Source organism: Lissotriton helveticus, chromosome 8 (assembly GCF_964261635.1).
Source record: "Lissotriton helveticus chromosome 8, aLisHel1.1, whole genome shotgun sequence".
Lineage (NCBI taxonomy): Eukaryota > Metazoa > Chordata > Amphibia > Caudata > Salamandridae > Lissotriton > Lissotriton helveticus.
Window position 1 is genome coordinate 1,604,667,449 of NC_136069.1, and position 12,314 is coordinate 1,604,679,762.

The window sequence follows — 12,314 nt, forward strand, 5'->3', positions numbered from 1 at the left end:
AATCCACAAAGCAAAAGACTTGCACTTGCTGCACAGCACAGCACACCACTGCACGCCACTGCATTCTGCAAGGTAAACCCGGACAGTGATGGTAGCAATGAATAGATCATTTACTGAAACTCAAAAGTAAAAAAAACATAGGTCTGAAATGTAATCTGTCAGAAAATGTATGAGCCTTGGTCATCTGGCATACAGACACCGAGGACACACTAATAAAAAAAAATATCTGTGGAACACTAAAGGTAATTGGAATGTTGAGCGCTCCATTGACGAGAATGGAGTGCCCCGGGCTTCTAATGGCAGAGGGAAGCCCGGAGTCTTCATCGAGCCAACCGATATGTGTAAACATGGTGATAAAAAGAAAACCGATTCCCTCTCTCCTCCCACACTCGTGTGGGGTGGACTTGACACCATTAGAAAGACAATCACCCTCTTAATTCTTCACCTCTTAGCTGTGCTAACCTTTCTTTTAGCAACTTAGTTTCATAGGGAAATAAATAAGGTCTTATCAAATTCTTAAGTTTTGGAACTCACTTTGACATTTCTAAGACACTGAATAATTGGGCGAGAAATCTCCAATTGCCTTTATGAAAGACCAAGCTGTGTATCCTTGCAGATAGGTATGGATAGGACACCCTTTCCCTGGCTCCAGTTCTTGGGTCCCTTCTGAGCCCGCTCTCCGATAGGTTGGTGATTTGAATGGCACTGTTGACATATTTCGCCATGGAAATGCCACTGACTCCGGATTCCATTCAGCGCCATTTCTACCCCCAGCATTAGCCATTGCTTCAGAGACATGATGGTCATGGGTCAAGACCAACCGTATGCTTCCATGTCTAACCCATGGCCCCCAGTGTGTCCTGTCCCATTCACCCTGTAAGGGTCTCTCCCAGGCCTGGGACACACCATCATGAAAATCCTTTAAGGGTGACAGACCAGAGTAAAGTTGTTTAGTCCTATTTTTCCTAATAACCATTTTCTCTTAGTATATAGCAATAAAAGGTTCATTTGAAAAACAGAAGGTTGCCATTCTTTTAGGTTATGGTTTTTGATCGCAAAGCGGTCAAATAAACTATTGATAAAAATATACAGAGAGGGGGCTTTGGGACCTTATGCTAAAAATATACAAAGAGCAGCTTTGGGATTGAATCTTTCCACCATTGGCTTTCTTCAACAAACCACTTTCAGTCACTGGCTTGAGACGTTGTCTATAATGTCCCAGCTCATTCCTGTAGTTATTCATCTCTTACCTAATGCTATTGGTTGTTTGGGTGCATCTTTCTGCCTCCATTCCAGTGCTTGCACAAAACTACAAGCAGGACTACTTTAGAACTATAGCACTTTTTAATCTCTCTGCGGGCTCCCTCTTGCGGATCTTGCTCAAATGTAATAAATAACACTGCATGCAATATCACAATAAGCCCAGATCTATTGGCTTTGACAATGCTTGTTCCAGTTGGGTGCTAAGACCTGGATCAAGCACACCCAAATCGTGTTCAATTTCGGTCAAAAACTGAAAGCGACAGAATGATCACTGGCCAAAATACAAGGAGATAGGATTACTGGCAACAAAAAATTGACAAGGGCACAAATTCTATCCTAACAGTTGCTTAATGACTAAACTGCGCATGATGGCTCTACTCTACGAAGTGGCATTTCATAGTATAAAGCGATGACAGCGTTTTATTGTTAATGTCGCATTAATTGGTCAATGCCTTTATATATATTCTCCTTTTCCCGGTGATCGTCATCATCAGGGCCAGACTAGCCGTACCGTCCTTTAGGCGTTTCCACAGGAGGCAGGAAGGGTGGAGGACGGTTTTGCAGTGGTGGAGCCTGGTTTTGTTACTGCAATATCAGCCCCCAGAAACAAAAGCAAGCGTTTCCTGGGGCCAGGACGTGCTTTCCCAGGGAACGGTCCGAGAAAATAGCTAGGGCTGATTTGAGTTTCCAGTCCGGCCTGGTCATCCCCATCGTCGCTTTACTGCCCAAAGGCTCCCAAGAGAAGGGCTTGGGATGTCATCTGAATTTTTAAACCATACTGTTTGGAGAGCTTTCATGAGTAGGAGCAAACCGCTACAGAGCCCTAGGTTCAGAACAAATCATTCCAAACAGAACCCGCTCTCCAAGGAGAGGATTCAATTTTGAATTAGGAGCCCTCCATCTTTGGAGCTAGTTCCCTAATAAAGCGATATATGTGGTGTATGTATATGAGGTCTTTTGGGATGGATCCATAAACTGCTTTATGAGCTAGTGTACGTGACTTAACACTGTCTGGTGTAAGCGACTCTGGAGCCCCTGTTAACTGTGAGCTTCTTCGTAATGGGAGTACATGGATCCTGGGTGGGCTATTCTCTCTGGCTCTTGCCACAGAGTACGGGAGTAGATTACGTTTCTGGATTTAGAAGGCTTGGCATAAAAGCCATCACAGTGCTATATTTTATGAACTTCTTTATCCCTACCAAGGTCCTGGAGGCTGCAGAATGCTGAAAAACACTGGGATCGGGATCAAAGATTGCTTTGGCCATGTACAGTGCTCCGCAGTCTTCTGGCTACGTTCATGCTATAGAAATACCACATACATGCATTCATAAATTCATTAATTCATTCATTCCAGATGCTAATTGCACCCCTGCACCATGCAATTTCAGGATTTGGTGCCAGAAGAGCAGACCCGGGAATACCGGGTCATTTTCCGCATGGTTATACTGCCCGCTATTAGTGATTTTTCTGCACCCCCGCTTTCTGCAGTGAGCAGCTAGTATGTGGGAGTGGATGAAGGTTTGAGGGTGCCTAGGCCATCGGCAGGCTGTTGCCAGTTGAGGGAGACCATTGCATGCCCCGCACCCACAATGGTGTAGGAAAGGGTCAAGCGGTGGGGGTGGCCTGGCCCTTTCCGAGGGGATTTTATCAGGTGGTTTGGGCACCTTATGGAATTGGACCTGGTGTTCGTGCACCAGTTATTCCCGGGTGCAGGAACCGTGAATGGAGCGGTACCTACCTCAGTGATCCCACTGTGTGTGGCACTAAGCGCTGCTTCATGGAGTGGTGTGTGATGTACTTCAGGGGTGTCGGAGGATAAATGATTGGCGAAATTAACACACACTGAACAAGTATAACAATACATGTGTTGTAATTGCATTTATTTCTAGAACAAAGAATAAATCAGTACTGATAATATAAGTAGGCTATACATTATGAAAAACAGATGGAAATAAACTTAAATTAGTAGTGTATTTAAAAGGGACCGAAAAAGTATAAAACACTTATCTAGAATAATGACAAAAAAAAGCAGGATATATTTCATGCGGGGAATTAATGAAATAGAAACTTTTCAGTTTCCCCTAACCCCACAGTACCTTACCTTTAAGGAGGGGACAGCACTTCCAGACGGTGATGGGTCCGGCGGCGCCATATTGGCCGAGACTGAGCTCCATCAGGAAGAGAGGCAGGCCGGTGAAGAAGAGCATGATGCTGTATGGGATCAGGAAGGCTCCTGCGTGGGAGAGAGTAGGGAGGTGGGAAAAGAAGCAACAAGTGAGTGGGGAGTAGAAGAAGCAACACATGAGGACAGGGAGGTGCAAGAAAAAGAAGCAACAAGTAAGGACGGGGAGGTGGTAGAAGAAGCAACAAGTAAGGAAGGGGAGATAGGAGAAGAAGCAACAAGTGAGTGGGGAGTAGAAGAAGCAACAAATGAGGACGGGAGGTGAGAGAAAAAGCAACAAGTGAGGACGGGGGAGGTGCGAGAAAAAGAAGCAACAAGTAAGGAAGGGGAGATAGGAGAAGAAGCAACAAGTGAGGACGGGGAGGTGGTAGAAGAAGCAACAAGTGAGGAATGGGGCGATGCGAGAAGATGCAACAAGTGAGGATGGGGTGGGAGAAGAAGCAACAAGTGAGGACGGCGAGGAGGGAGAAGAAGCAACAAGTGAGGATGGGGAGATAGGAGAAGAAGCAACAAGTGAGGACGGGGAGGTGGTAGAAGAAGCAACAAGTGAGGAATGGGGCGATGCGAGAAGATGCAACAAGTGAGGATGGGGTGGGAGAAGAAGCAACAAGTGAGGACGGCGAGGAGGGAGAAGAAGCAACAAGTGAGGATGGGGAGATAGGAGAAGAAGCAACAAGTGAGGACGGGGAGGTGGTAGAAGAAGCAACAAGTGAGGAATGGGGCGATGCGAGAAGATGCAACAAGTGAGGATGGCGTGGGAGAAGAAGCAACAAGTGAGGACGGCGAGGAGGGAGAAGAAGCAACAAGTGAGGATGGGGTGGGTCAAGAAGCAACAAGTGAGGACGGGGAGGAGGGAGAAGAAGCAACAAGTGAGGATGGGGAGATAGGAGAAGAAGCAACAAGTGAGGACGGGGAGGAGGGAGAAGAAGCAACAAGTGAGGATGGGGAGATAGGAGAAGAAGCAACAAGTGAGGACGGGGAGGTGGTAGAAGAAGCAACAAGTGAGGAATGGGGCGATGCGAGAAGATGCAACAAGTGAGGATGGGGTGGGAGAAGAAGCAACAAGTGAGGACGGGGAGGAGGGAGAAGAAGCAACAAGTGAGGACGGGGAGGAGGGAGAAGAAGCAACAAGTGAGGACGGGGAGGAGGGAGAAGAAGCAACAAGTGAGGATGGGGTGGGTCAAGAAGCAACAAGTGAGGACGGGGAGGAGGGAGAAGAAGCCACAAGTGAGGAGGGGGGAGAAGAAGCAACAAGTGTAGGCAACAGGGTTTACATGGGGTAAATGGCGTAGAGGAAGGGAAGGTTGTGGAAAAGACGGCAGAAGCAAGAGGGGAGGTAAAGAGATACAAAAAAATTACAAATAAGTATTGCTTTGACATAATACCAACTCTGATGATCAGAGAAATACTTTGAAGAAGAGGGACATCCAAAAAATGCCCAGGAGGCCAGAATCCATAAACTGCATCACTGAGTTCCACTTCAATTCCTTGTATGTAAATTTACTGTGCATGGACAGCTAGGTAATCTCCCATGGAGTCAGTGGATATGCTCACCTTGGCCACCACAGACCTAGAAGGGCATCAGAACTGATGGTTTAAATTTAGCTCTCCCATCATTGTACCAACCCCGCCCTATAATGCGCGGTTTGGCCCATGCTGGTCAGCCTTGTCACACTGGCACGAGGCAAAAAAGGCCCAGTGGTATGTTGGCCATATCTAGCCTTGGCACAGATGTGTTAAATTGATGGCATGTAGTTCTGTCCACCCAGTTTCCAGCAATGGATGTCTCGGTGAGACGCACAACACATCCATGTTGGTGACCACACCCGCAGGACAGTCTTATGGCAGCTGTTGATGTACAGAGCATGCGACGTTGTAGAAGATTATAAGCATTTCACGTGCTGCAAATATTTACGTTCATGTGCACATCACTCACAAGAGCACAATGTAATCAGAGTTAAGATGTAGTTAACCAGGGAGGTAATTCTCATTTTCCAGTTGATCCACATTGGTTCAGTAAGTTCTTTTGGTTTCTAGTGGCACAAAGTTATGGTTACTATATTTACCACCAGCGCATTAAACAAGCAGCGTTCCAATGTAGTATCTGCAGTTGCTCTAGCATAAATGCACTGTGTTGGTGCCCTATCAGCTGGGTCAGAAAAAAGCCTATAAAGACTAAGTAAATGGTGGAGCACCATAACATTTGGGAGAGTCAACCAGACAACTGTTAGTGTGCGCTTTAAAGAACCAGGACTTTTGGGGGTGGGCAGGAGGTTACCGAGCAAAGGGGCACTCTTCTCTAGGATCAAGTGATGATGATTTTGTGCCTGTGCAGAAAAATAGAAACTGAACAATCCGACCACACTCAGATCTTTTCAGAAGATCCCTAGTGAACGATCGCTTGATTGAAGGCTTCAGGCATAAGCGCAAACCAATCCTTAAACCAGTTTCTAACTTGTGGGAGTCTCAAAAGAGGAACCAATCAGCTTATAGGTGTCAAAATCTCTTATATTTGGGCTTAATCAGTTTCCAAACTGTGGGAGCGGACTCTAGGGAGCAATCTGTTTTCCTTGAGGTAGTGTCGAGGAACAGTCCGTTGCAGGGAAGTCGCCTTCAAGAATGCACATACTAGATTAATCGGGGCTCTTCATCCAAACTCAAGCATTCCCAACACTGTATGTGGTGCACAGAGAGGACCAATACACGGCAACACTCACATCGGTGGGATTCGCCTTAAAGGCAAGGTAGTACCTGTGGTCTCCTACTACTTTCCTGTCTGAACAGCTGACTGGACCATGGAGGCTCGTATGAAGAATTTATGTCTAATAACATATGTATTGAAAACTTTTTTTAAAATCACTGGCCTGTTTTTGATGGCTATCTAGTAGGGTGAAATTTGGTTGAAGAGCAATCATGGAAAATATCCCCGTCTCCTGCAAGGTTGGATAATAAGTCAGCCATGAGGTGGCAGACGCGACTGAAGCCATGAATCCCTCACCACTCTGGTGCAACTGCACCCATGGTCACTATTACTTCGATCAATGCATGAGGCAGAAAAGCTGGCTGTTTCTTTGGAAATGCAAATTACTCCAAATGAATGAATTAAAATAAAAAAACACACCTACAACAAGGAAGTATAATATCTGTAGATCCATCTATTGAACTGGGTTAATGGACGGACTTTATGATCAGCTTCTCAACATGTTTTAGAGAGCATCTTCTACTAACCACAGCTGCACTGCTCTTGCTACTTTACCTACACTGGCTCTGCTGTAGATCTTCCCCACATTGTTTTGTTGCATTGTGGATTTCAAATCTACATTTGACTTAGTCATTAGGCAAACGTCGTGGAACGAGTTGAAGAAATACAGAATTCCACATGGGTCACTGGCTGCAATCGAAACTCTACATGGATATTTGGATCTCCGTGTGGTTGTGTGCGAGTAGGAAGTGAACGTCAAGCATTCCCCGATATAGAAGAGTCAAACCAGGGTGCACATTGAACTCCTTGTTTTTTAATCTGTGTTTGGCATAGCTGGATGTTCAGCTGTGATCAGGAGCACTGAACTTCATTCTTGCAGTCGACCACATTGACGGTATTGTACCGAAAGAGTATTGAGACAGAATATCAGAAATTGAATATCATGGGACAAAAATATTGTGGCAAATTCTAAAGGTAAGCAACGTTTTATTATATATAACTCCACATACATGTACCTTGATGATATTTGTATCTTAATAATACGTAGATGTGGAGTTAAGAATAGTAAATCTATACCCATCTATTTGCACTGCCCTTCTCGATATTTTGGTACTCAATTTATTTGACACACTATTCTGTCCACATGATATTTTTGTTTCCTATATTCGGTCAGTTATACAGGTCACATCCACGCTAGAGTGAAGAGAGGTCTTGACGAGTTGTCTATTATCGCTTTGTTCATAAAGAGCAGGATTTGTGCATCCTCGACAAATACAAGGACATTTACTGCACAGGACCATATTTGTTCTTGTTCTGAATTACAAACACTCAGGCCTTCTGTTTCTGAAAGGCTGTAGAAGAAGAATGATGATGATGAAGCCCTGACAGAGGACTAAAACGGTTACAGATACCTTCACCAATTTAATAGGATATATATGAAGGCTTTTCCTAACAAATTTAAAAGTTGGTGTATTAAGCAAAAGTTGCCCCCATTCTGATGTCAGGACAATGATTTGGCGGAAAGAAGCCAACTCGAAGTTTAACAAAGTAGAAGCCAAATTTTGGAAGGTGACTGGTAGGGTGCACAAACTGATGTCAAAGGGCCCGATTATGATCTTGGCGGACAGGGTTACTCCGTCATACACGTGACAGATATCCCGTCCGATAAATCACAATTCATTTATGTCCTCTGGAACTTGTAATAAGGTGGACTGAATATCAGTTACGTCTGCGACGAGGTTTCCCATCCACCAAAATTGTAATCAGGCCCAAAGTTTAGAAAATTAAATATCAGATTAGATAACTAATATAATGGCATGACAAAACTCCTTTTGACTGGTACAGTCTCGTCAAAAAGCACTGGCATTCCTAATGGGACCCAAAGGAGAGACCTATTTTCTTTGCCAGTGCTAGTTATACCAAGTCAAGTCATTTGCCCACTTCTTGTTTTAGAATATGTTCTTATTTTGGTTGCTTACTATGGTATAAGTCATCTTTTCTCATGATCTTTTCAAGTTTTGATTTTTAAGCATCAATTACTCCAGGGATCTTTTTACACTTTAAGATATTTAATCTACATAAATATGAGGAGACGAGAATTAAAATGTGTGTGCCCCGCAGCATGAGTCTTAGGAGGTGTGACTTCTTGGAGCACAGCAAGCTCCCTTTCCAGGTACTGAGTCTTGCCCAAGCATGCCTCTTCTCCTGACCATGCCAGCATAGGCTGACTCTGCTGGAAGCGATCCATTCCTAGACTCCTCCGCTGCCTGGCTGCAGGTTGACTCTGCCAGAAGCGATCCATTCCTGAACTCCCCCGCTGCTTGGCTGCAGGTTGACTCTGCCAGAAGCGATCCATTCCTGGACCCCCCGCTGCCTGGCTGCAGGTTGACTCTGCCAGAAGCGATCCATTCCTGGACCCCCCGCTGCCTGGCTGCAGGTGGACTCTGCCAGAAGGGATCCATTCCTGGACCCCCCGCTGCCTGGCTGCAGGTTGATTCTGCCAGAAGCGATCCATTCCTGGACTCCCCCGCTGGTTGGCTTCAAGTTGACCATGACAGAAGCGATCCATTCCTGGACTCTCCCGCTGCCTGGCTGCAGGTTGACTCTGCCAGAAGCGATCCATTCCTGGACCCCCCGCTGCCTGGCTGCAGGTTGACTCTGCCAGAAGCGATCCATTCCTGGACCCCCCGCTGCCTGGCTGCAGGTTGACTCTGCCAGAGCGATCCATTCCTGGACTCCCCCGCTGCCTGGCTGCAGGTTGACTCTGCCAGAAGCGATCCATTCCTGGACCCCCCGCTGCCTGGCTGCAGGTTGACTCTGCCAGAAGCGATCCATTCCTGGACCCCCCGCTGCCTGGCTGCAGGTTGACTCTGCCAGAAGCGATCCATTCCTGGACCCCCCGCTGCCTGGCTGCAGGTTGACTCTGCCAGAAGCGATCCATTCCTGGACCCCCCGCTGCTTGGGTGCAGGTTGACTCTGCCAGAGCGATCCATTCCTGCACTCCCCTTCTGCCTGGCTGCAGGTTGACTCTGCCAGAAGCGATCCATTCCTGGACTCCCCCGCTGCCTGGCTGCAGGTTGACTCTGCCAGAGCGATCCATTCCTGCACTCCCCATCTGCCTGGCTGCAGGTTGACTCTGCCAGAAGCGATCCATTCCTGGATTCCCCCGCTGCCTGGCTGCAGGTTGAATCTGCCAGAAGCGATCCATTCCTGGACCCCCCGCTGCCTGGCTGCAGGTTGACTCTGCCAGAGCGATCCATTCCTGGACTCCCCCGCTGCCTGGCTGCAGGTTGACTCTGCCAGAAGCGATCCAATCCTGGACTCCCTGCTGACTGGCTGCTAATTGATACACAGAAGGCATGACAGGCATCCTGCCAAGCGCCTTTGTTGACATGGCTAGTAAACAGTTATTCATTTGGGGATGGCAGGCCCACAGAGACATGCCCACAGGAAGCGGGTGCGGCATATACACACATCCACACACTTCAGGGAGCCGGTAAATAGCATCTTGCATTCTTCGCTGCCACGTGCCTACTTTCCTAGAACTATTTAAACTCTAAAAATGTTCGGTTTTTTTCAGTAGAAACAATTCTAAGACAAGTTTAAAGTTCCCTGCAAGCTGCCACAAGTCCCTTTTTCCATATTCTGTGACAGTCAATGGTGAATGGATAACATCCATGGCGGGTGAGGTCATTCACCTCTGGGTCTCAGATACTATTTAATTTCAATTGGATAGCCAAGTTACTCTGACCCTGTCCCTTAAAATGGGACCCTTCAGGGCTCATAAGGGGTTGCATTATCCTTGCTATCACTGATCTGGATCACTCACAGAGGACCACGCTGTCATTATACCCCAGCCAGGGACTTCTGTTACACAGGAATCGGCAAATTGTACATGCCGGTATATGATGGACTCTTTCAGGGGTACTGGTAGAAAGACTTCTAAATCTTCACAATACAATCAGCCACTTTTCATCAAGTTTCTGTATGGCAGACAACCATCCATATTGGATAAAGCAGCACTATATAAAACTGTTAATTAAATAAACTCATCCTCCTGATAGTCTGGTGTGTCAGCGATAGTCATCATTCCCTGGGTGGTGGTACACATTGGGTGCACCCTTGGCACAAAAGAGCCGGTACTCTGCTGGCGAGCAATAAAACATGAAGCACCCTCAGCAAGCCCATAGATGGTGCAGTCCAAGAAGAAACAGCAACACGGCAGGAAAAAAGCCGATCAGGGCAAGTCAAGACAAGTTCAAGCTTGCAGTTGCCACGTGTAACATATGGAGGCTGGGGGCAGTGGGGGGACGGGAAGTAGACAAGTTTCTTGAAACTGGCACCTATCTATCAGTCAGGTTCTTTCTTTTCCAGCATCACCACCCATACAGGTTCCTGCTGTTTATTTCAACAAGATGGAGTCTTTGGGTTAACAGCAGATGGGGAACGAGTCTTTTATGGATTACCACCTAAGTTTCTTTCGGCTCATAACCAATGAAAAGCTCCTCCTCTCCGTTTGTTAACATGCACGGTTTTGTGAACCGTGGACCCTTGTGACAACAGACATTAATGACCCACAGCAGTCTCATTCACATCACTAGGTTGGTCCTTGTAGTAAGTATCACTCGTGTATTGCGTTACTTGCGTATGGTTGTATATGCTATTGAGGACCCGCGCCAACCCCGTGTGCCCTCAAATGTGTTATTGATTTACAAGATTTGGCTTGCATTCCTAATAAATCTCATTGGATGTTCACACTGCTTACGAGTGAATCAATCTCTACATATTGGCGACTACAGGATCTTGCGCCGCTCTTCGGCAGCCCATTGACGCCATTTCATGCCCTGCAAGCTACATCTAATAAGCCAGACGCAGACCGCTTCATGCCCGCAGTGGAGCTTCATCACCTTTAATTTAATTTAATTGTGGGTTTATATAGCGCTAGGAATCGACTCCCGGAGGAGTATCTCCACGCTTCGACCACTGGGGAACCCGTCCTGGCTCACCCTGAGAGATGGTCCCTGATGGGTATCTCTAAGGTGCGACCAAGCATCCCCGGCAGTCTGGGGGGGCCGTTGTGAAGATGAGGCAAGCTGATGCCCAGAGTTGCCGAGTGTGGTTTCTGACTAGAGTAGGCACCGAGGCGAGAATTATCGAGTCCGCTGACCCTGGTCCTCGACCCTGCCGCGTCGGGAATCGAACCCTGGTCCAGGGCCGTTCTCTGCTTACGGGTCTGCCGCCTCTAACCAGTGAGCCACACTTCTTCCCAGCAGGTCGGCTTTCATTTCTTCAGCAGTCAGCTTCTGCCGTGCTGCCCACATCGGAGTCCTGAAGTCTGTCCAAGAGCCCGCTCAACACTTCGCAAGTGCTTCAAAATGTATTTACTTAACACCTTGCCTGTGGCAGGAATTCCAGCCCGGTGCTGGACATTCCCATTCCAATTCCAAACTTACGACTATACCTGACCTAAGTCAGGATGATTTTCTCAGACTTTGTGGGAAAATCAAGTCGGGCTCTCCTGCAGACCCTCTAAAGCCTGCCCATTTTAGAGAAGCTTCCACGCTCATACTCAACCCCCTTCGAGAAATCCTTAATTCATCGTTTAAATCTGCCACTATACCCACTAGATGGAAGCAAGCATGGGTATCTCCCATTATTAAAAAGCCCACACTAGACCCCACAAGACCGGAAAACTTTAGACCTATTTCACTGCTTCCCTGGCCAGCCAAGGTGGCCGAGTCCCACGTGAATAATATTCTAACGAAATTCCTCTGCTCCAACACCACTCTAGACGCCTCCCAGCATGGCTTCCGTGCGGGCCACAGCACCGAAACAGCACTCCTGAGTGTGACGGAACATCTTCGGACCATTATGGATTCCGGCCAGACGACAGCGCTGATTCTATTAGATCTCAGCGCTGCCTTCGACACGGTCTCACACGAGGTATTGCTGTATCGACTGGAGGCAGCAGGGATCTGTGGACAGGCACTAGACTGGTTCAGGGCGCTTCTGACCGGAAGGTCCTTCCGAGTCTCTACCCCCCCGTTTCTATCAAAGGAACGTTCAATTGAGCAGGGAGTACCCCAGGGATCTGCACTCAGTCCGACGTTATTTAATCTCTACGTCCAGCCACTGACTGAGGTCGCCAAACGGTGGGAGCTATCTATA

At 47.2% G+C, this 12,314-nt stretch overlaps 1 protein-coding gene across 1 annotated transcript in view; it reads right to left on the minus strand.

The window, feature by feature from the left end:
* LOC144773566 (sodium-dependent proline transporter-like) overlaps positions 1-12,314 on the minus strand; it is a 313,228-nt gene that overhangs the window by 90,313 nt on the left and 210,601 nt on the right. Inside the window, exon 3 of the mRNA XM_078658672.1 lies at positions 3,365-3,496. Within this exon, the coding sequence (XP_078514798.1) occupies positions 3,365-3,496 (132 nt within the window). The remainder of the gene's footprint in view (positions 1-3,364; positions 3,497-12,314) is intronic.